Source organism: Mastomys coucha, unplaced genomic scaffold, assembly GCF_008632895.1.
Source record: "Mastomys coucha isolate ucsf_1 unplaced genomic scaffold, UCSF_Mcou_1 pScaffold21, whole genome shotgun sequence".
Classification (NCBI taxonomy): domain Eukaryota; kingdom Metazoa; phylum Chordata; class Mammalia; order Rodentia; family Muridae; genus Mastomys; species Mastomys coucha.
In genome coordinates, this window is record NW_022196904.1 from 35,826,486 (window position 1) to 35,847,436 (window position 20,951).

The 20,951-nt window shown below is 48.0% G+C and overlaps 1 protein-coding gene and 1 pseudogene across 1 annotated transcript; both read right to left on the bottom strand.

Moving 5' to 3' along the window:
• Positions 1-11,636: 11,636 nt before the first annotated feature.
• LOC116100495 lies at positions 11,637-12,671 on the bottom strand (annotated as a pseudogene).
• A 1,988-nt stretch (positions 12,672-14,659) lies between these two features.
• Positions 14,660-17,914, bottom strand: Clec11a (C-type lectin domain containing 11A). Its single transcript, XM_031386371.1, has 4 exons — positions 17,575-17,914; positions 17,229-17,430; positions 16,786-16,977; positions 14,660-15,935 (listed from the first exon to the last, which is right to left on the bottom strand). Exons 1-4 carry the CDS (start codon positions 17,719-17,721, stop codon positions 15,487-15,489), a joined length of 990 nt encoding a protein of 329 aa, XP_031242231.1. The 5' UTR covers positions 17,722-17,914; the 3' UTR covers positions 14,660-15,486.
• Positions 17,915-20,951: the final 3,037 nt, after the last annotated feature.

Sequence of the window (20,951 nt, forward strand, 5' to 3'; positions counted from 1 at the left end):
CCTCCCTCCCTCCCTCTCTCTCTCCTCTCTCCTTCTCTCTCTCTCCTCTCTCTCTTTCTCTCTCTCTTTCTTTCCTCTATCCTTCTTTCTCTCCTATCTAAGGAGAAAGTGGGGTGAATCGAAAGACAGGAGCACACAGCAATAGTAGATAAAAGGATAGATTATTGAATCTACTTGTAAATTAAAGAACATCAACAAGCCAAATGTTTTACTTTGATATAAGTTATTGTATATTAATACAAATTTAAGATTATATTTTGCTACAACATAATGTATATTATGTTTCAACTCTTGTTTTAGGTATTGTACCTATGTAACTCATTTTAGAATGTAATGTAGGGGCTGGAGAGATGGCTCAGCGGTTAAGAGCACTGACTGCTCTTCCAAAGGTCCTGAATTCAATTCCCAGCAACCTCATGGTGGCTCTCAACCATCAGTAATGGGATCTGATGCCCTCTTCTGGTGTGATTGTAGACAGCTACAGTGTAGCCACACACATAAAATAAATAAATCTTTTTCTTAAAAAATGTAATGTAAAGTTCTAGTCCTTAAAAGCTACTATTACAAACTATTTAGGATAATTAAGAAATGTAAGGGCTGGTGAGGTGGCTCAGCGGGTAAGAGCACTGACTGCTCTTCCAAAGGTCCAGAGTTCAAATCCCGGCAACCACATGGGATTGAGATGACCCATAACCACCTGTAATGAGATCTGACGCCCTCTTCTGGTACATCTGAAGACAGCTACAGTGTACTTATTTATAATAATAAATAAGTCTTTTTTTAAAAAAGAAATATAAGTTAATAGTCAGTCAATCAAATTTGTAGTCATGTTAGCTACTAGTTTAGTTAATTGCAGAAACTAGCTTTATTTAGCATCCTGTAGTTGTTTTTAAAGTTGAACAGATAGTAAATAGTTAGAAAGAAACAATGTTTACCTATTCAGATACACTTTAGATAAATAGATGCACTTCAAAAACCTCAGAGATCTACAGAATACGGCATTTAAAGATGCTTTATTAACATATGGCTTTTCATGACAGTGAGACATGTCTGCTCCCAGAAGCACCCCTCTTCTCCTTCTAAGAAGATGATGGCATTGCAGAACCTCCATATGGAGTTTGCATTTATGTGGCAAAGCTGCCACCAGCCAAAGGACTGCCCTTGCCTCAACTGCTGACTGCACACTGTCCAAACTATGGACCAGCAAGACACAGGAAGTCAACTGCCAAACTCTGCTAAGACAAGGTAGGCCAGTCCTTCATAATTCCTGCTTCACAGAAAAGTCTGTCTGATATTCTGGGCCTGTAGGCTAAAGATGGATGCTCCAGTACAGCTGAGGAATCTTGGGTGGCTATGCAGGCAGCCAGCATTCTCTGCATTTCTATATTTTTAAAAGCTGTTTGCTCGGCCCTCTCTGTTTACTCAGATAATATTTATCCTCCTCAGGTCTCTGATGGGTTTGAAAACTAGATAATTATAGTCTCACATATAAGCTTAAGTTGTTTGGTATTTAATAAAATAATTTAAGGTCTAGGATGTTTTTAGGTTGATAAAACAAAAGTTATGATAGAAAGTGAATTAGGTACAGACCCTTGGAGTCACCAAGATAGGATAAATAGTAGAGGTTTCTCCAAGGTTGTTAAATACAAATGGACTAGCCATTGTGAATGTAATTCTTACCTGGTAGTTTTCATAACTGTTCTTTTTGTATATAGTTTATAGATATTAGAGGAAGAGTCTTTTATTGAATTAAAAGGGAGAGATGTTGGGGGAATTTTATTGTACACTGTGTGAAGATCTATCTCTGTCCTTTTCTCACCTGACTAAGGCTCCTTCTGATTTGTTTAATAAAGAACTTAATAGCCAAACGCTGTGCAGGAGATGATAGGTGGGACTTTTAGGCAGAGATAGGAACTCTGGGAAAGAATCATGCATAGGGTTCCTCCAGCCAGATTCAGAGGAAGAAAAATGAGTCAGTATTGAGGAGAGATAACCAGCCATGTGGCACTCAGGCAGATTAGTATAAATGGGTTAATCTAAGTTGTATAAGTAGCAGGGAACAAGTCAGCTAGATTCAAGCTTTCATAAATAATAAAAACTCTTCATGTCATTACTTGGGCCACTGATGGTCAAAACAGTCCAGTGATAATACATGCCTCACATGTTAAAGCCATCACTCACATCTTAAACCCATCTTCTCGCATCTTAGACTCAAATTTTCAAAACAATGGGGTGAGTTCTTTTTGCACTTCACTTCCCACAGATGCTTCACTCTTTTAATCTCCAGAAGATCTTAGAAGAATGAGACCTCACACTGTTGACTGTGCTCTACTTCACTGGATTGAGCCTTGCCCCCCCCCCTATCTTAGAAGAATGAGACCTCACACTGTTGACTGTGCTCTACTTCACTGGATTGAGCCTTGCTCCCCCTCTATCTTAAAAGAATGAGACCTCACACCGTTGACTGTGCTCTACTTCACTGGATTGAGCCTTGCTCCCCCCTCTATCTTAGAAGAATGAGACCTCACATCATTGACTGTGTTCTACTTCACTGGATTGAGCCTTGCTCCCCCCCTTCCATTTCTCCTTATCTACACATGTCTTGGGTGGCTTTTACATATTGATGTTTAATGTGTAAGAGACCCCTACCTCTAACCTCCTCCTAATAGGGTTGGGAAATTGCTCCATAGCAAGCTATCAAAGGCTGATCCAGTTCCCTACAGCTCCCTTATCTATCTCTTCCTCATTGGAGCTTACCCACATATCTCTTTTCCCTGTGACCAAAAAAAAGATGTCTTAGGGTTTCCATTGTTGTGAGGAGACACCATGACCAAGGCAACTCTTATAAAGAACAACATTTAATTGGGGCTGGATTACAGGTTCAGAGGTTTAGTCCATTATCTTCATGGCAGGAAGCATGGCAGCATGCAGGCAGACATGGTGCTGGAGAAGGAACCAAGAGTTCTTACATCTGGATCTGAAAGCAGTCAAGAGAAGACTGACTCTTCCCTACTGGTCTGAGCCTCAAGGCCACCCCAAAAGTAACACACTTCCTCCAACAAGGCCACCCTTCCTCCTAACAGTACCATTTCCTATAGGTCAAGCATATTCAAGCCACTACAGAAGGTTAGTGTAAGAAGTGGCCAGAAACTAATAGAGGCTGCCCATATTGGTCCCGTAGATACTATGAGACAGATCTGGGCCATCCTGATCCCCCTTCTCATTTTCACATACAGGAGGGATTCTTTCATCTCTACATTCAAGACCCGTGGGATAACAGATGAGAGGAGTGTGTAACTGGCAGACTGTATTATGACCTGCTCAGCAGACATGCAAACACAGCAGACATGATCCAAATACAAAGAGTGTGCACCCCGTTCTTCCAACATCTAGGTACAGAACAATAGAAGATGTGAGTCAGCATTCATCAAGGTTCTTACCTCCCTAATGTCTCCCCTCTTGGATGCTACTGAGCCCACCTCGTTCTGCTCAAGGTCACTTCTCTTGTTTCATACCTCCACATACCAGACACTAACTGATGCTCTGCCTGGCACCTATGCTCTGCCTGGCTGCTTTTGAGAATGCTGGTCACTGGCCATGCATCCCTCCCAGATCAAGCTTACAGCACCCCTTGTGGCTTCATCCATCAACTCTCCCCTCATCACCCCTGTCAATGACTCTGCGTCAGATATCACTTCTGCCCCTCACTTTTCCCACCTCTTTCTCTTCAGTATTGCAGTCTGTCCTAACTCTTTAGAGACACACTTTGTGGGCACAGTGGATGTCTCAGACCATAGTAATTCCCCAGCCTTCAGCACTTCCAACCAGCCTCTCTGCCCAGATGCCCACAATGCCTCCATACTCTGTGGCACTCGGATTTACGATTGCCTACCCTCTGGGTGGTCTGGGACTTGTGCCTTGCTATTCCCCTTTCCAAAACTAGGAGTAGTACCTGCTGAAGAACTCTTGCTAGTTCCCATCATGGGATTTATAGTGGCATAGCATGATAAATGAGCCTTTCAAATCCTAACCCTTCTCACAGTCTGGCATCACCACTGGAACAGCTTTCCTAACAGCCTACCATCGAGTTTCCTCACAGTTCATCCAAGACCTCCAATGGGTGGCTCAGACCATTCTCATCCGCCAGGACCAGACTCACTGGCCACTGTGTTACTACAAAATTGATAAGAATTAGATACACGAACAGTGGAGAAAGATGGCTTTTGCCTCTTCCCCAGGTAGAAATGTTGCTTATATGTCATACAATCTGGTATAGTAAAAGACAGGATCTGACAAATCCAGATAGATCTCCAAAAGCATAAAGAACAGCTCGAGTCATGGGTCAGTAGATTGTTGATAGTCCAATGTGAAAGTGGATATTGCCCTCCTTAACCCTTCCCTTTCTTCTCCCTTTTTAAATCTTACTAATTGTACTCTGTATTATAAACTTGTTTAGACTTCTTTAACAACAAATTCAAAAGATTTCTAATCAGATCTTTAATCAGTTTTTATTACAGGATCATCAGCCCTGGCTGTAGAAGCAGAGGCCTACCACCCATGATCATGACCTGATGGTGAATATCAGGCTAGCTCCAAGTTCCTCAATTGCCACCCCCCAAAAAGCAAAGAAGCAGTTTAACAATAACACCACACCTCTTTTTTCTTTCTTTCTTTTTTTTTTTTTTTTTTTTTTTTTTTTTTTTTTTTTTTTTTTTTTTTTTTTTTTTTTTTTTTTTTTTGGTATTTTTGAGACAGGGTTTCTCTGTGTAGCCCTGGCTGTCCTGGAACTCACTCTGTAGACCAGGCTGGCCTTGAACTCAGAAATCCACCTGCCTCTGCCTCCCAAGTGCTGGGATTAAAGGTGTGCACCACCACTGCCTGGCTACCACCCTTTCTTAACCTTGGAATGATTATCAATAGTAGATTAACAAAAAGGGAGGAATGTAGGATAACAAGCCAGTAGAAAATTACTCTGCTTCTGGCCTGTCTCTTATCCTGGGACTTGAAAATCCCTACCCTCATGACTCAGAGTTAATGGCCAAGTAATACTTCCAGCCATGCTGTATTTTCCACCAGCTCACTGCACATGCTCCCCACACCCTGGAAAGCCCACCCCTCTGCCCAGCCTGCTGCTTCACACTCCAAAACTTTCTTCATGCCCCTAGTCCAGTTCCCATGCTGGTATGGTGGTAGGGACAGGGAGACAAACACTAGATAGTCATCCTTATCCTGACGTAGAGAACAGTACATCTCCAGGAGAGATGTCTGAGGAGATTGGAAGGGAGCTAAGCAGCTGACACCAAACTCACCTTGGTCCCCAACATAGTGACTCATAGGCACCTTCACTCATGGCTTCTATTGAGCCAGTCAATGCTTGTGGCTCCAAAATTGGTTATCCCCTGCCTGGGTGATGAGGGTTGTGTGTACGGCGCGCTTCTGCTGCCTACCAGCAGCAATAACGACCGAACACCTGGACTTCTTCTCTCGATGGTTTACTCAGGAATATTCTTTTGTTACAGCTCTCCTAGGTACCCAGGTGTTACAGCTCTTTAAGGTACCTAGGTGTTACAGCTCTCCTAGATTCTTAAGTGTCACAGCTCTCTTTGATGGCACGGTTCTTCTTAATATTACTGCTGCTTCTTCTTCTTCTGCTGCTGCTGCTGTGGCTTCAGCTTCGGCTTCTTCTTCTTCTTCTTCTTTTTCTTCTTCTTCTTCTTCTTCTTCTTCTTCTCCCTAGGTGCTGCAGGTCTGCTTGCTTCTGTGGAGTGGCTCCGAGTGTCTGGAGACAGCTCCTTATATACCTGAGCCTGAGCCACCAAGTCCTTCAGGATTGGTTCCCTGTCAAACCCTCATTAGCATACACCTGCTCAGGAGGGACGCATGCGCAGTATATACACACTCAGGAGGGCGCATGCGCAGAATAGTCTGTTGCTACAGTGTATCAGGAACCAGCGCCATCTTGGATACAATCGTCAGCGGTGGCCGCTTAAGATCTAAGCAGCTGACGATCGTATCTGCGTGGCTGCCTACAGGGAGGCACAGGGCATGCTCACCTAGGGCAGGGGGAAAGAATTAAGGCTGTTTGGAGCCCTGCTCATCCCCGCTTCAGCCCCGTAAAAAAACAGCCTGTGTCTGACAGACATCCGCCATCTTGGATACAATCGTCTAAGCGGCCGCAGCTGACGATTGTATCCAAGCAGCTCCCTACAGTTGTGTGTAGAGATTGGTTCTGATATATCAAGGGAAGTTGGAGCAGAGATGCATGCTGAAATCCTGGTACTGCTTAGGTGGACACAGAATAGAGAACTTGTGCATAGGACCTGAAGAGATGGTTCACTGGGTAAAGTATTTGCCATCCAAACATAGGATCTGAGTTCATATCCCCAGAATCCATATAAAAGCTAGACCCAGTAGAATGTGTCTATAGTCCCAGGGGTCCTTGAGGGAGATGAGACACAGACGCAAGAAAATGCCTAGAACCTCACCAGCCTGTCTGGTGGATGCCGTGATAACAAGTGTGCTGCCCCAAACAGGGTGGAAGGCAAAAACTTTGTTGTGATAATATACCCAAACAAAAGCAACAAGGGAGAAAGGGTTGATTCTGCTCACAATGCCAGGTCACTGTCCACCATGGAAGGAAGTCAAGGCAGAGGGAGCGTGAAGAAGCTCGTCATATCACACCCACAGCTGGGAGCAGAGAGCAGTGGATTCGTGCACATGGGAGCAGAGAGCAATGGATTCGTGCACACTGGTGGATTCGTGCACATGGGAGCAGAGAGCAATGGATTCGTGCACACTGGTGCTCGTCATATCATACCCACAGCTGGGAGCAGAGAGCAATGGATTTGGGCACACTGGTGCTCATCATATCATACCCACAGCTGGGAGCAGAGAGCAATGGATTGTGCACACTGGTGCTCGGCTCTCTCCATCGCATTCAGTCCAGGGCACATTCCATGGAATGGTGCTGCCCACATGTGGGGAGGGTTATACAGCCTCAGTCAACCTAATTAAGAGTACCTCCCACGGAGATGCCCACAGGACAACATGATCTAAACAAACGTTCATTGAGACTCTATCTCTCTCTCCATCCCTCCTGCCTCCCTCCCTCTCTCTCTCAGACTCTTTATGTTTGTTTGATTTTGTTTTTCAAGATGGTTTCTCTGTGGAGCCTTGGCTGTCCTGGAACTTGCCTGCAGACCAGAGCTGGCCTCGAACTCACAGATCCACTGCCTCTGCCTCCTGAATGCTGGGACTAAGGGCATGTGCTACCACCACTGGCTCGTCTTCTTTTTACCTTTTAATTGGTTCCTTGTAAATTTCACATCATGTACTCCAATCTCACTCATTTCCCCATCCCCTTGTACCCACCCTCTGTGGAAGCTGCAGTGTCACAATGTGTCCTACCCTTTTGTCCACACATCTTTACTTGCAAATGTTCATTGCAATGAACCATTGGTCTGGTGTGAGGCCTCTGGCTTCTGCTACACTATCAATACCGGAACCTCACTGGGGTTTCTCTTGGATATCTTATTTGTTGTCTTGGCTTTCTCAGAGACTCTGTAGTTTTAGATCCATAGGACCAGCCCCTTCACATGCTCCAGAAGTTCATCAATGGGGTAGATGTTGGGGTGGGCCAATTCAAAGCCCTGAATCTGGGCCTAAGAGGTATCTGAGCTCACCAGCTCACCAGCTCTCTTGTACCCACACCACTGGGGGAAGCTCTCCAGCCTTGACCTGCTTAGGTCATCCAATGCTGCAGTCAACAGGGGCCAGAGCCAGCTCTCCCAGATCTCCCACTCTCATGCCCTTGGGGCAGCTTATCAGCACCCACACCATGAAGGACAACTCTACTGTGCTACCCAGGCAAGAATACAAGACCTGCTTTTTTGAGTACAGCTGCAGGCAAGGGCCTGGGCCAGCTCTCCCTCTCTCAGGCCCTTGGGGCTGGCTCACTCTCAACTCCTGTGCCCAAGGCTAGCACTGCTTTGCTGCCCAGATGAGGTATGGGGATTGCTGTCCTGAGTGTTGCAGCCCAAGAGGGACAGGAACAGTCCTCGAGTCTGCTGTAGGAAGTGAGGCACAAGTGGGAGGAAGAAGAGCCCCCCCCCTCGTACCACTGCATGGCAGACAGGTTGCAAGGCCAGCTCTCCCATGCTCCCACCCTCTGGGCTGGCTCACCTGTAACCCCAACACCAGGGTCAGCTCTACTGTGCTTCCTGGAGGTTGTGGGGGAGAGGGGGTGCTCCAAGGGGCAGGGTCAGCTCTCGGGCTCTTGTGCCCTCAGGTCCAGCTCCCCATGATGCCTAGGTGGGGGGTGGCCAGTTCTACACAGTCCTCAAATATTAATATGGCACCAGGCAGCAGCCCAGACCAGGGATTTCTGCCTGGCCTTTGACGGTAACAGACTCTCCACCCGTGCTGTTGGGCTATGGACCCAGACATGGCCCTTGGTGGCAACACTGGCCAGGATCCCACCCAAGTCATAGATAGCATCTCCAGCTACTCACATCAGGCTATTTCTCACTACTCTCCAGTTCTGCCTCTCTCCATTGTGCCCACATCCTCCTATTTCTCTCTCTTCCATTTCTCTAGCACTTACTTGTTCCTCTTAGTGACCCCTGGGGTCTCTGGGTGTCTAGGGTAGCCTTAGGAGTGGTCTTGGGAGTACTATGCACTGCTGGTGCATTATAGCACTGGGCAGGGGTCATCTTGGGCACGATCTGCCCTCTACACTGTGCCAGACTGGTGGTCCTCTCAGGCTAGCTCCCTGCCTGGGCCGCATGGCACAGGACTTGTGATCATCTCAGGCTCACTCTCAACTAGACCCTGCAATCCCTGGCAGGGTTCCTTTTTTCTTGGGCTACCTCCCCAATAAAAATGTTGTAGAAGTAACTTTTATTCACCAGATGTAATTGTCGTCTCAAAGGCTTACTGTTGAATAAGCTTACCCCTTCCAGTTCTTTTTTAACTGTGGCTGGTCAGTTCAATTCTTCTCTCTCAAATGCCTCTACAAGCTGACTGATTCAAACTGGCTTCTCTCAGCTTCTCTCTGAATTGTGTTGCTTGGCAAAACTGCCCCTAAATTCCACAAACTGAACTGCACTGACTGCACAGAACTGAACTGAACTCCACTCAACTGAACTCAACAGAACTCCCTCTCTCTCTCCTTGTGCTGCTCTCTCTCTCTTTTTTAAAGATTTATTTATTTTATGTATATGAGTACACTATTTCTCTCTTCCGACACACCAGAAGAGGGCATCAGATCCCATTACAGATGGTTGTGAGCCAGCATATGGTTGCTGGGGATTGAACTCAGGACCTCTGGAAGAGCAGTCAGTGCTCTTAACTGCTGAGCCATCTCTCCAGCCCAGTGTGCTGCTCTTTTAAATCACCTCCTTTTCCTATCCTTTTTTGTGAGAGGTGGGCGTAACCTATCTTAGACTTGTTCTGTCAAATCTTTCTCTGATTCATCACTTTGTCTGCCCCTCAATTAGATGTAACTTTCAAACAAGACTGTTTTCTTCTACAAACTAACCTTACCTACATTGTTTGGGATAAAAGGTACTAAGGGCATGTCTCTATTCCTGCCAGAGGGATTAAAAATGTACAGTGTGTATCCAGCCAGATCACACAGACCTCGAGGGTCTTTGAATGTGATTCACTGGCAGAGTAACCATGTTGCTGCTTAAAATTCCTTTATAAAAAAATGTTTTTAAGTTAACTGTAATGATATGTAAGGTGAAGCCTTTGTATCTGGCTTTCAGCAAAATATTTGAGTAAAGCCTTTGCTGTGTTTGGATTAATCAGTAGAGCCTGAGAAACTGTTTTAAGACTGAACCTTGAAGACACGCTGTCTCCTTGTAAAGATTGCATTCGGGGCTTCGTGAGAGCTTGCAGCTGTACAGACATTGCTCCTAGGACACTCCTGGCAAACCTGGACCTCTTACTTTGGATTATGGCTAGCCATGGTCAAAAGGGACTGAGATTCGTGTGGGTTGTCTGCTCTCTAGGGCAGCAAGGGCAAGATAACTTTGGTAGGTGGGACCTTTCCCAGCCCCAATTAACGCTGTGTAACGATTGAATAAAAGCAACTGGAGTAACCTAGTCAGGGTCAGTCTTTCTTCCAAGAAGTCTGAACACTTCTGCTCCTGGGGAAAATGAAGGCTTAGCATCATGGTGAGCGTCTCTCTCTACTGCAGCGCCTACAACCAACATCTACCAATGGTTACCTGTTTGATGCTTTATTGGTTTTTTCTCCCATCTGGTTTCTCAAGTCGCGTCTCATGAACCAGTGAATATTAAAGAGAGCTAAATCTGAAGTCTGTACAAAAGCTTCTCTATAACATGCACCATAATATACAATCTTCTATTTGTTGGTCCTTAACATCTACCTCTGATTTTCACAGATTTTTGTCTCACAGGGTTTAACTACATTATATACACTGGCTGCAGCATACAATAAAACAGCACACAAACTTTTGGCCTTGTTATTGGTATGAAATGTGTTGTATATTAACCTTTACAACATCAGCTCTTAAGATTCAGTGTCTTAAGACTCAGTGCAAGGCTTCTAGGAATTTACGGAACAATTGCAAATCTTTGTTAAAAGATTGAGAAACTTCCAGTTTCTATCCTTCAGCTAGTTACAGGAATTTCTTTAAATACTCCACCTAAGTGTGGGTAGGATGGCTCAGTGAGTAGGATGGCTCAGTGGGTAGGAAGACTTGCTATGCACTTAAGATCTGAGCTCAGATCCTGCTACCTATGTAAAAAGCTAGGCATCACTGTGCACACTTACAACGCTCCCACTTGGGGGAGATGGTTTTTTGGCAACCAGCATGGGTTAAAAAGGTGAGCTCCAGTTTTAATGGAAGACCCTGTTTAATAAACATGGCTGTCCGGCATGGTGGTGAATGCCTTTAATCCCAGCATGTAGGAGGCAGAGGCTGGCAGAGCTCTGTGAGTTTAAAGCCAGCCTGTTCTACAAAATGAGTCCAGGACAGCCAGGTTAACTTCAGTGACCTGTTACTTTGTTTCAAGTCCTGATAACCTGGCTTCCAACACTGGTTTGTTAAATCAGGTTTGTGCACTAGCTACCAGCAATACTTTTTCTAGCCTACTTTCTTTGGAGTGCAAATTTGAAAGTTAGTTTGAATCTTCAGCCCAATGAATTTATCCACAACTAATCCAAAATGGCAGCAAATTTTAGGACTTCTAGACCCCTTCCCAAGTTACACTTATTTATATTTACTATATGGAGTGAAAATTCATAGCACTTGGTCATTTGTTCAAATATAAGATTTATAAAGTCAATAAATTCCAATTTGAGAAGGATGTTTTGTTAAACTACCAAGTACCAAGTTTTTCAAAACAGGCCTTGTCCAGTAAAATTCAATACTTCTCCCCTAGTACTTAATAAATGGATTTTTTTTACTTATATTCATTTCCCATGGATTATGAACCTATTCATACTCTCCATTTTTAGAATAAAAGGTTCCTTTCTGAAGAGGTCATAATTTTAAGGTAAAAATGTGATTCCAGTTCCCAAATTCCACACTTTCTTTTCACTCTTGAATACGTATCTGTGAAATCTGAATATGTAATCCCACTGATTGTGGGATATGCCAAGCTATAACGTGAGGGTTATGAGGAAAGAGAGAAGCAAACATACATCTAATAGAATGACCTAGCCGTGTTGTAAAGTTATTCAGAATTATCTTGAGTACATGTTCTGTGGGGTCTTCGCCTCATTTCTTAATCTCTTTACGAAGATGAACACTACTTATTTTAAAATGAGTAGTAGGACCATTTGGCAAGTGACTCGAAATAAGTCCATTCGGTGTTTCATGATCTTCATTAATAACGATAGGGTTTGTGAAACCTCTTACAATGGACTGTGGAATTTTTTTTCAGAGTCAGTCCTCTTCTGTAATAAACATGTGAATCTGGTGTAAGTGTTGAGAGCTGCTACAGAGTCGTACTGCTCTCCCATAAGGTCTATCTGACCTTTCGATGAGAATCTTAGGAGATGTCTTTCTGTTGAGGTAAGAAGCAAATTCCTCATAAGCCGCCTCTTTGCCATTGGGGCCTGTTGTGGTTTCATCATAGACTCATTGTCAGTGGTCTTGGAGACAGGCTTTCGTGGAGCCATATCACCGAGCATCTCTTTTTTTAAAAGTTTTTTTCTGCTGCTGCTGTTTCCACCTCATGAACATCAAGTGTGTCCACTGTTATTCGAAAGCCCAGAAGGAAGGCAGCCTGCTGTCTGCAGCCCCATCACTTGCAAACGTAGCCTCTTCAGGCTCTTCAGCAGCGGTTTTCTTCTTCAAGCCTCCCTTACAGCCTCTGCTACTGCTACTCTTCTCTCTGGCATTTGCTATGTTGTTTCTATTCATCTTATCTTATAGATGCATTTTATCTTACGTGTGCCTACTGGAATCCCCTAGAGCTGGTGTTAGAGATGGCTGGGAGCCACCAAGTGGGTGCTTGGGATTGAACCTGGGTCCTCTGCAAGAGACTCTCTTCCCAGGGGACTGGATTATGTCAAGGTGATCCCACGGGATTATGCCATCAGAACTAATGGCCTGAGTCCTGACCGGTGTCACCCTCCTGCTCATAGAAGCCTTTTAAGAAACAGCTTTTAAAATTACATTTATATAGTTTTTAAATATATATATATATTTTTTTTTGAGACTGGGTCTCTGTGTAGCCCTGGAACTCAATTTGTAGACCAGGCTGGCCTTGAACTCACTGAGATGCTCCTGTCTCTGCCTCCACAGTGTTAGGATTAAAGGTGTGTACCACCAGGCCCAACTGACTATTTTGTACTTTTTCTGGAGCCCTAGGACTGAGAACTGCCTCTAGAAGGGATAGAAGGATGAGTCTCTCCTGGAGATAATTGGCATAACTCCTCCATTCACCAGTGTACCCAAAGGTGACATTTAAGGGGTCATGGCTGAGAGAGGAGCACCAGCAGAAGCACAAAGACAGTAGGATCACATACCCATTCCTGGGCCCATAATGATGTCTGCTTTGGGCTCCTTAGAGTGTGGCTATGAATTATCCCCTCATACCCTGCAGGCTCATGTGTGTGAATACTCAGTCTCTAGATGGTGTGTCCTTTCTGGGGTTTCTTAAACTTTTAAGAAAGGAGGCATGCTTGGTGGAGGTGGGTCACCAGAGCTGGCTTTTGAGGACCACATGAAGCCACTTCTGGTCTGAGCTATTCACCAGGCTTCCCAGATATGAAAGCCAGCACCTTCAATCGCTGGTTATCACAGTTTACCTGCTTTAGGCTACTTTTGCCACCATGCCTTCCTTGCCATAGAGAACTGAAACCCATCCTCCCTCAAGGAGTTCCTATCAAGTGTCTCATCCTGGCAATGCAGCAGCTAGTACCCATGATGCAAAGCTAATCCTCACCCAGGAGAAGGGGTGCAGACCCCTCTGACTATAATATCACTCCATGGGGGCTGGAGAATCAGTTCAGTACTGAAGGGCAATTGTTGCTCTTACAGAGGACTCAGGAAGATCCCCAGCATCCACATGCTGGGTCACAGCTATCTGTATCTCAAGTTCTATGGTATTTGCCCTCCCCTGACCTCCTCGGCCATCAGATACACACATGCATGTTGCACACACATACATGCAGGCAAACACATAAATCTTTTTTTTTTAATCCCTCCTTGGAGGGAGGGTCATAAGAAAGCCAAAAGTTCAGAAAGTTACAAATTCACAAGTCCCCCCCCCCCCAGTTCATCCAATCAGTAAACAATTGTTAAGAGGTTGTAACATGGGGGCATAGGGTGGGAGGCCTCAAGAAATCAGCTAGATTTGGGTGGGATCGTTTCTTCAGACTGCCTTTGGTGCCCTATCTGGCGTGAACAGACATCTGTTTACATCATCCCATAAAAAGTCACACAACACCTTCACCTGCATGCAGTGCTGAGGGTTAGGCTGGCCCAGGGCTAGGAATTATCCTATCAGAAAATAAAGCATGAAAGTATGGGCGGGGTGGCGGGTGGCACATGTTTGGCCACCTCCACACTTCTGATGTTCATGTTACAAGGCCGCACCGGGCCACCCACAGAGACACACAAAATGGGAGAGACTGCCCCAGCTATCAGACTAGGAGACCTGGGCTCAGAGAGGGAAGACTGACTTCTCAGGCAGGAAATAACTGAGGGAACCTGAGTGTTCCCATAAGGAAAGTCCTTGCTTTGTATCTAACCTCACATACTCGGGAGGCTGTGAGACTTAAAAGTTGTGGTGGGTGTCTCTCCTCTCTGGAATGGGCTTGATCAAGTATTACTGCCCTCGCCTCACCTCACTCCCACCAGGAAAACAGGTCAACAGAAAAGCAGATGAACTGTCAGGACCCAGAACACACCTTCATGCTTCCTTGGTCTCTGCTCAGGACCAAGGCGGAGGTCTGAGATGATGATGGGGCTTAGGTCCTAAAGGTCCCATGAGGAAGCAGGCTAGGCGCATGAATATTCCAGACATCTGTGCACAGGTGTGCACAACCACGTTCCTATGCACATGTGCTCTCTGACATTCTGTATTTTAAAACCACAATTACCCAAAGTCAGGGTCTGGTACTCCCTAACTTCCCTCCAGGCAAGATAAAGGCCAGATGTCTCCATGACCCCTCAAATTATATTTTAAAAGGATTTATTGGTACTGGGTGTATTTGGGACCTTGAAGTTTCAAAGACAGGTGGGGACATGGAGAAGTTGCATATTGCTACCTCTGGGCTTGAGGGACCAGCTGGGATTGGTGGCAGTTCTGGCCCAAGGAGGGTCCAAGATGCAGGGTGTTGCACTATGTAGAGTGTAGAGTGTAACGTGCACGGAGTGGGGTTCAGGGTGCACGGTGTGGGGTACAGGGTGTGAATGGACACGGTCGGTATGGTGGTTAACATTACATTTAAAAGTTTAGACTCACTATGCTTGAGAGACCAAAGCAAAATATGCCTCTAAGAGGAAAGCCCCTAGCTTGTGCGGGCTGTACACTAACAGTCTAGTTCCTCTCTCTCCCACATATTGAAGACTATTCTGAAATTGACTGGCCTTGTAAAATGTGCTCTTCTAGCAAATTTAGTTGTAAGACTAACTGCTATTTCTGCTTTTGTAATTAACCTTGCTTCCTCTGCTCAAAGGATGACTAGGTCAACTGCAAGACATACATGTTAAAATTTATGCTCCGGCCTTTATGTCAGCAGCCTACATGCAATCTTGTGGGGTTTGCCTTTATAAGCTCTGGGCCGATAACGGCCAGGGCTCGCATCTTGGAAGCGACCTCAGGGGCAGAGCTGGCCCCAATCAATCTGGGTGCCAATATCTAAAACAAAAAAAGCTGCTTCTTATTAAAATGTATTCCTAGTCATGCTTAATCTCTGAGCGGCCCCAGACCCCTAACAGTAGGGTACGCGGTGTACGGCGCAAAATGTGAGCCTAGAGCTCCTGGGCAAAGACCGGCTCTCTAGAAGGGGAACTCGCAGACGAAGTAGAGGCGCCGCTCACAGTCATGGTCCCACCAGGAACCGTCGTCTGAGGCCTGGGCCACACAGTTCTCCAGGACGCCGCCATTGGGCTGATCCGGGCTGAGCGGATGGGATGCCGCACTAGGCTGGGCGCCGCCGGACTCCAGGCTGAATGCGCGGTGCCAGGCGAAGAACGACACGCGCTGGCCGTTCTCGAAAAGGTAGAGCCCCTCCGAGCGCCGGTCGTGCACTCCCAGCCACACCGGCCAGTTGTAGGGGGCGAGAGCAGCGCGTAAGTACCGGCTGAGCGCATCCATTTGCTGGCGGTCCGCAGGCTGCGCTAAGCTCCCACCTCGCGCCTTGCACCGCGCCTGCGCCGCCGCCTGGGTCTCGAAGTCTCGCGAGAGCAGGAAGCACTTGTGGCCCAGGCGCAGGCCCTTCAGGCAGCCTGTGGGTAGGGTGAGGCGGAGTCAGAACGTTGCGGGTAGGAGGGGGCGAGGCCAAAGCTAGGCCTTTAGGTGATCAATGAGGTGGAACCAAGGTTGCAGGAGGCGGGAGAGGGCGGGGCCGGTAGGTAGAGGGAGGAGCCTGAGCCGTCGAGCAGTGCCTGGGATAGAGGGCGGGGCCAGGTGAAGGAGGGTTATCTGAAGGATGGCCAATGAGGTGGAGGCAGGCTTACTGGGGGCGGAGCCAAAGCGCTGAGGCCCGGAAACCAATGAAGCAGAGCCAGGACTGCAGGGGGCGTTGTTATAGCGATGGGGGCTGGAAAAGGGGCGGAGTCAAAGTTAGAACCTCTGTGACCAGCGAAGCCAAGACGAGGGGTGCTGGCTGGAGGCGTGGTTAAAAGAAGACAAACCCTTCAGTGGTGGCAAGCCATCAGGAGGAGCCAAAGCTCTGAGAGCAGTGAAGGCGTGGATTGTAGGAGGGAGTAGAACTTCTGTGACCAGTGAGGTCTGGACAGGCTGTCAAGGGCAGGGCCAATGCTTTTGTGGTTTGAAAAGGGTGGGGGCAAGGGGAGCCTTCTTAGAGCAGAAGTGGCCTTAACGAGGTGGAGCCAGGGCCTTCGGGGGCGTGGCCAGGGTGTAGGCGGTTCCAGACTATGGGTGGGGCTTTCAGGGTGTGGCCCAGGTTGGAGCAAGGAATGGCTCACCCACCTCACAATCCCGCTCTAGATGTGCCAACACATCCCAGTTCTGTGTGGACCCTCTGGTATCTTGATACCTAATGGTCTCCAAGTCTGCAGACCTCCCTGGGCCCCCTGCTCCCACCTAGGCCCTCTTGGTGCTGCTGAGACTCACCCTCCAAGCGGCCGTGCTCCTGCTCAGCACGGACCCGTCCCTCCTTCAGGGCTTGCACTGAGTCACGGGTGTCACTCGCAGCATCCCGCAGTTGCCGCAGCCCCTGAGTCAGCTCAACCACACGGGTGTCCAAAACGTGCAGACGGATGTGCAGTTGGTGTAGGCCTGCATCGAGGCTAGCCAAGCGCCCCACTGTGAAAAGACAGAAGGTACAACTGGAGGCACAATCAAGGACTCTAAGCATATGGGAGGGCAAGACCCTCAGACTCTCAAGACTGGGACAGACGAGGCGATCTGTGGGATGTGTAACCATGTCAATGAAGTTCAGTGGTTTGGGCTCTTGATAGGCAGACACATCTAGGGACCTTGGGCCCCTAATGTGTCTGACCTCCGGGTTGGGTCAGTGCTTGACAGACAAGCCACCCTGGCTTCTGAATACTCACAGATGTAAGTGACAGTGTCCTCTGGTGTGGGGGAAGGACTGGGGAAAGGGCTGGGACTAGAAGAAGGTGCTGTGGTGGTTTCCTCTTCCTCTTCTTCCCCTTGAGTCTCTGTGGTCTCCCAGACCTCTTTGTCTTCAGGGTTTTCAGCAAGATTATTCTTATTCCCCACCCCAGTGGGCAGCCCTAGGGCCTCCTGGAGATCCTGTGTCAGAGAATGCTCATCAGTCTCCTTCCGGCCTACCCTGTTAGCTCTTTTCTGAACCCATTGTTCCATATAATCCCCATTACTTTTCTTTGCCCATCTGAACACTTCATCCCATACCCACAGTGCCCCTCCAACACTCACCTTCAACTTCAGTGACTCCCGTTCTCGCTCCTCCTCCAGGGCACCTCCCCAGCCTCCCTCCCACTCCCTCCCAGGACCTCGGGCTCCATGGCCAAAACTCAAAAGCTGAGGGACCACTAGGGCCCCCAAGAGCCAGGCTGCCTGCATCCAGCTGGGCTTCCCAGCACCCAAGCTAGTAGAGGTCAGGATGCCTGGGGTAGGACTGGAGTATAGGGCTAGCAAATGTCCCAGTCTGGTAGGCAGATCACTAGCCCCTGGAACCTTCTCTCTGCCAGGCTTTCTCTTCTGCCTCCCCTCCTGATCAGCTCTGTCTCAACTTTTGGTCTCCTCAGCTTCTCTTGGTGTGTCTCCCCGCCCCTCTTGGCTTCCAGGAGGCTCTGCCTCTGTGGCCGGAAACCTCCAACGTTCCAAAGCCTGATCCCGCCTTGGGTCTACCCACACCCGCCCCTTGCCACTTCCCAGACCTCTGCTTCTGCCCTCTCTCCTCCCTTTTGCAAATACAAGCACTTAGATGGGTAAAGGGGAGGTGGGGAAAGTTCTCCAGGGCATCCTTGGTACTGGTGGGCCTCAGCCTTGGTCCAGGAACCTTCTCAGAATAAAGCAGGCTATGATAGGATGCCAGCTTTTGACTGTTCGCTTCTCTCTGTCTTGGCCATTCCCCGAGGAGGGGGCACACTGCAGAATATGCTAAGGTTGTTATTATCCTGTGGTCACCACTCACCACACAGCCTAATGAAGGGGACTCTTCTACCATTCTCAGACTCCAGGGCTCTCCCAAGCTCTACCCAGATGGCCTATCCTGGCCCTACCAGCCCTTGTATGTGCCTGCTTGTGGGAATATGTGTGAACAGCATGCATGTGTGCTGCTTAAAAGGTGTAACTCCAAGATTCTCCTGCAGGCCAGGCCCTGAGCAGGCTGATGCTGGGGTAGGAGGGGGTGGGAGTGAGCCCAGTGGTTCCCCCATCAAGGGAGGAGAAGGGGTTGACAATCAGAGCAGGTATCTTCAGGATGTATACTAACCAAGCACTGGGCGTGAGCAGAGAACCCTCTGCAAGCTGCCTCATACCAGCCTGGACCACTGCAGAGGCCTCCCCTTGCTCTCCCTCCTTCTACAGAGCCCCTCCAATCTGGGCTGCTTGCCTGCCGCAGCCAGAGCAATCCTTCCAAACCATAAATCAGATCACATTACTCCCCACGCCCCTGCCTCCTCACCTTCCCATCAGAAGCAGGAGAGAAGCCAAACCCAGCCTCGGTCCTCAGTGCAGCATGCAGGGCTGGGGCCTGGGAGAGAACCGTTTTTTCTGCAGTCTCACCTCATCCCCCCCTCACTCTCCATCTCAGCTGTGTCCTTCCTAGCCCTTTTCTCTTTCTGAAGACTCTTCCCTCAGCTCTTTCTCATTCCCAAAGCCTCGGCTCTGACCACCAGATAAGATGCTTTCCAAAATGCCCCCTTTTCTTCTAGGTATGAGCTAACCAGTATGGGCTTGTTTATTTACATCTGTCTCTTGCAGACCAAGGCATGGATTTTGGGGCTACTTCTGTATCCCCCAAATCAAAGCAGGGCTTCCTAGCACCTAGAAGGTACTCAGTTAAGCGGATGAAGAAGACCAATGCTACGACAGCTTTCTTTTTCTTTTTCTTTTTTTTTTTTTTAAGGTCTTAGACTTTTGTGTTTAGGTTGCACCGGAGTTCTTAAGGTGTCTGCCTGAGTGAAGGTGCTAAGGGCAATGGGAGGTTCCCAGTGCCAGGGAAATCGACGGCCATGCCCACACCATGCCAGGCTCATGAGTCCTGCAGAGCCTTTCCAGCTTTAGTCCCACACGTCCTGTCAATTCATGAACCAGAGATCTAGGGGTCCAGGCTCTGCAAGGAAAAAGCAAAGAAGCTCAGAGAGGAGACATGGCAGCCTCATGGAGGTCATGGGTGTGGCATCATGTAGCCAAGGCCGCTGGCTCCAAGCAGGTACTTCACATCTGCCCTCAGCTGCTGAGAGCCCCATGAGGGGCCTTGTAAAGGAACACACCAGTTTTCCAGAAAGCCCAGCATGCAGAGGGCAGAGTGACCTTGGGCAGCCAACTGGCTCCTTCGGAACCTCTCAGATGCTCATCTGTAGCACAAAGGTCTCTCATGAGAAGCCGGAGACCTCCATATAATGCGGGAGGGCCTTGTAAACTGTAGAATGTTTCATAGTCACTCAGTGTTTGTACCAGCACCAGCAGCTGTTCTCCATGGGCGCAGCTGCTCAGCACCTGGGTGGGTGCATCAAGAGGGCCTCTCTGAGCTGGGTACCAACTCCAGCTTATCCCAGGATGCCCCCAGAGAGGTTGCAGCTGGAGACAAACCCCAAAACTACCTAGAACAACCTTCTGTAGGAGCTGGTATTCCCTAGTGGCCCTGGGGACACTGCTGGGCAAAGTGGAAGCCATGGCTGAAGAGGGCTGAAAGATGCTAAATGAATCTGCCTCCCTCTGTGAATGTACCGGGTACACAATTAGCTTTGTGTGTCCATGTGTGTGAAATTGGAAGCGATACAGGATTGAGGGTGTACATCTTCAGGTATGTTCCTTGAAACACCATAGCAGGCTGTGGAGAAGATGGAGACAGCCTCTGTGTTCTTCACCCTTGATACCACCTCTTTATAGCTGGGTGACCTGGGCCAAATTACTTAGCCTTTCTGTGTGCTGACAGGAAGTCCCTGAACCTGGCACCTAGAGTATACTCAAGGATAGCTGGGGGAGGGGTGCTGTGGGCAGGGTGTACCGTCAAACAGGTGTACATACCTGTGATGGACAGTAGAGTGGGTGAGTGGCTCAGACAGCACACAGGTCTGTCTACCCGTGCTTCTTGTGGGCAGATCTAAGCATGCAATTGGAGTATGATGTAGCTCAATCTTGCAGGGTGCTATGGGCATGCAGTGGCACAGGGGTGTGATATTGTGCATGGAGCGGGGTGTGTGTCTCTAGGCATGTGTACTGGGTAAGCATGCCCTAAGGAGTAGGCAACTGTGGGAATGCTTGGTTTACAAGACCAGCTTGGAGGAAGGGGTATGTGCCTCAGGTTCTTCCATGTATGTGAGCTTATATGGGAAGTTGGTGGGGGAGAGGGTATGTGTGTGGGGGGTGTGTGTGTGAAGGTACATACATTTAGGGGTACAGGACTGGAATCTATAACCCACAGTATTCGATTTGGGAACATACAGACTCTACAAATACAAATAGCACCCCACTATGTGTAGAAAGGGTGGGGAGCAATCTGGAGGGGGGGCTCCCCTAAGAAGAGCAGGATCCCATTTGGGTACATGGGGGTAAGCAGGGGTGGAGTCTGGGTTTGGGGATGGGGCAGTAGAGATGAAGGGTGGAGGAGGGCGAGGGGAGGG

Excerpts from the sequence above, each read along its gene's own strand:
- Clec11a (XM_031386371.1), bottom strand. The coding sequence starts at position 17,721 with ATGCAGGCAGCCTGGCTCTTGGGGGCCCTAGTGGTCCCTCAGCTTTTG. Across the intron at positions 17,431-17,574 it reads GGGAGTCACTGAAGTTGAAG|GATCTCCAGGAGGCCCTAGG; the intron begins GTGAGTGTTGGA and ends TCTCTGACACAG. Across the intron at positions 16,978-17,228 it reads GGACACTGTCACTTACATCT|TGGGGCGCTTGGCTAGCCTC; the intron begins GTGAGTATTCAG and ends GTCTTTTCACAG.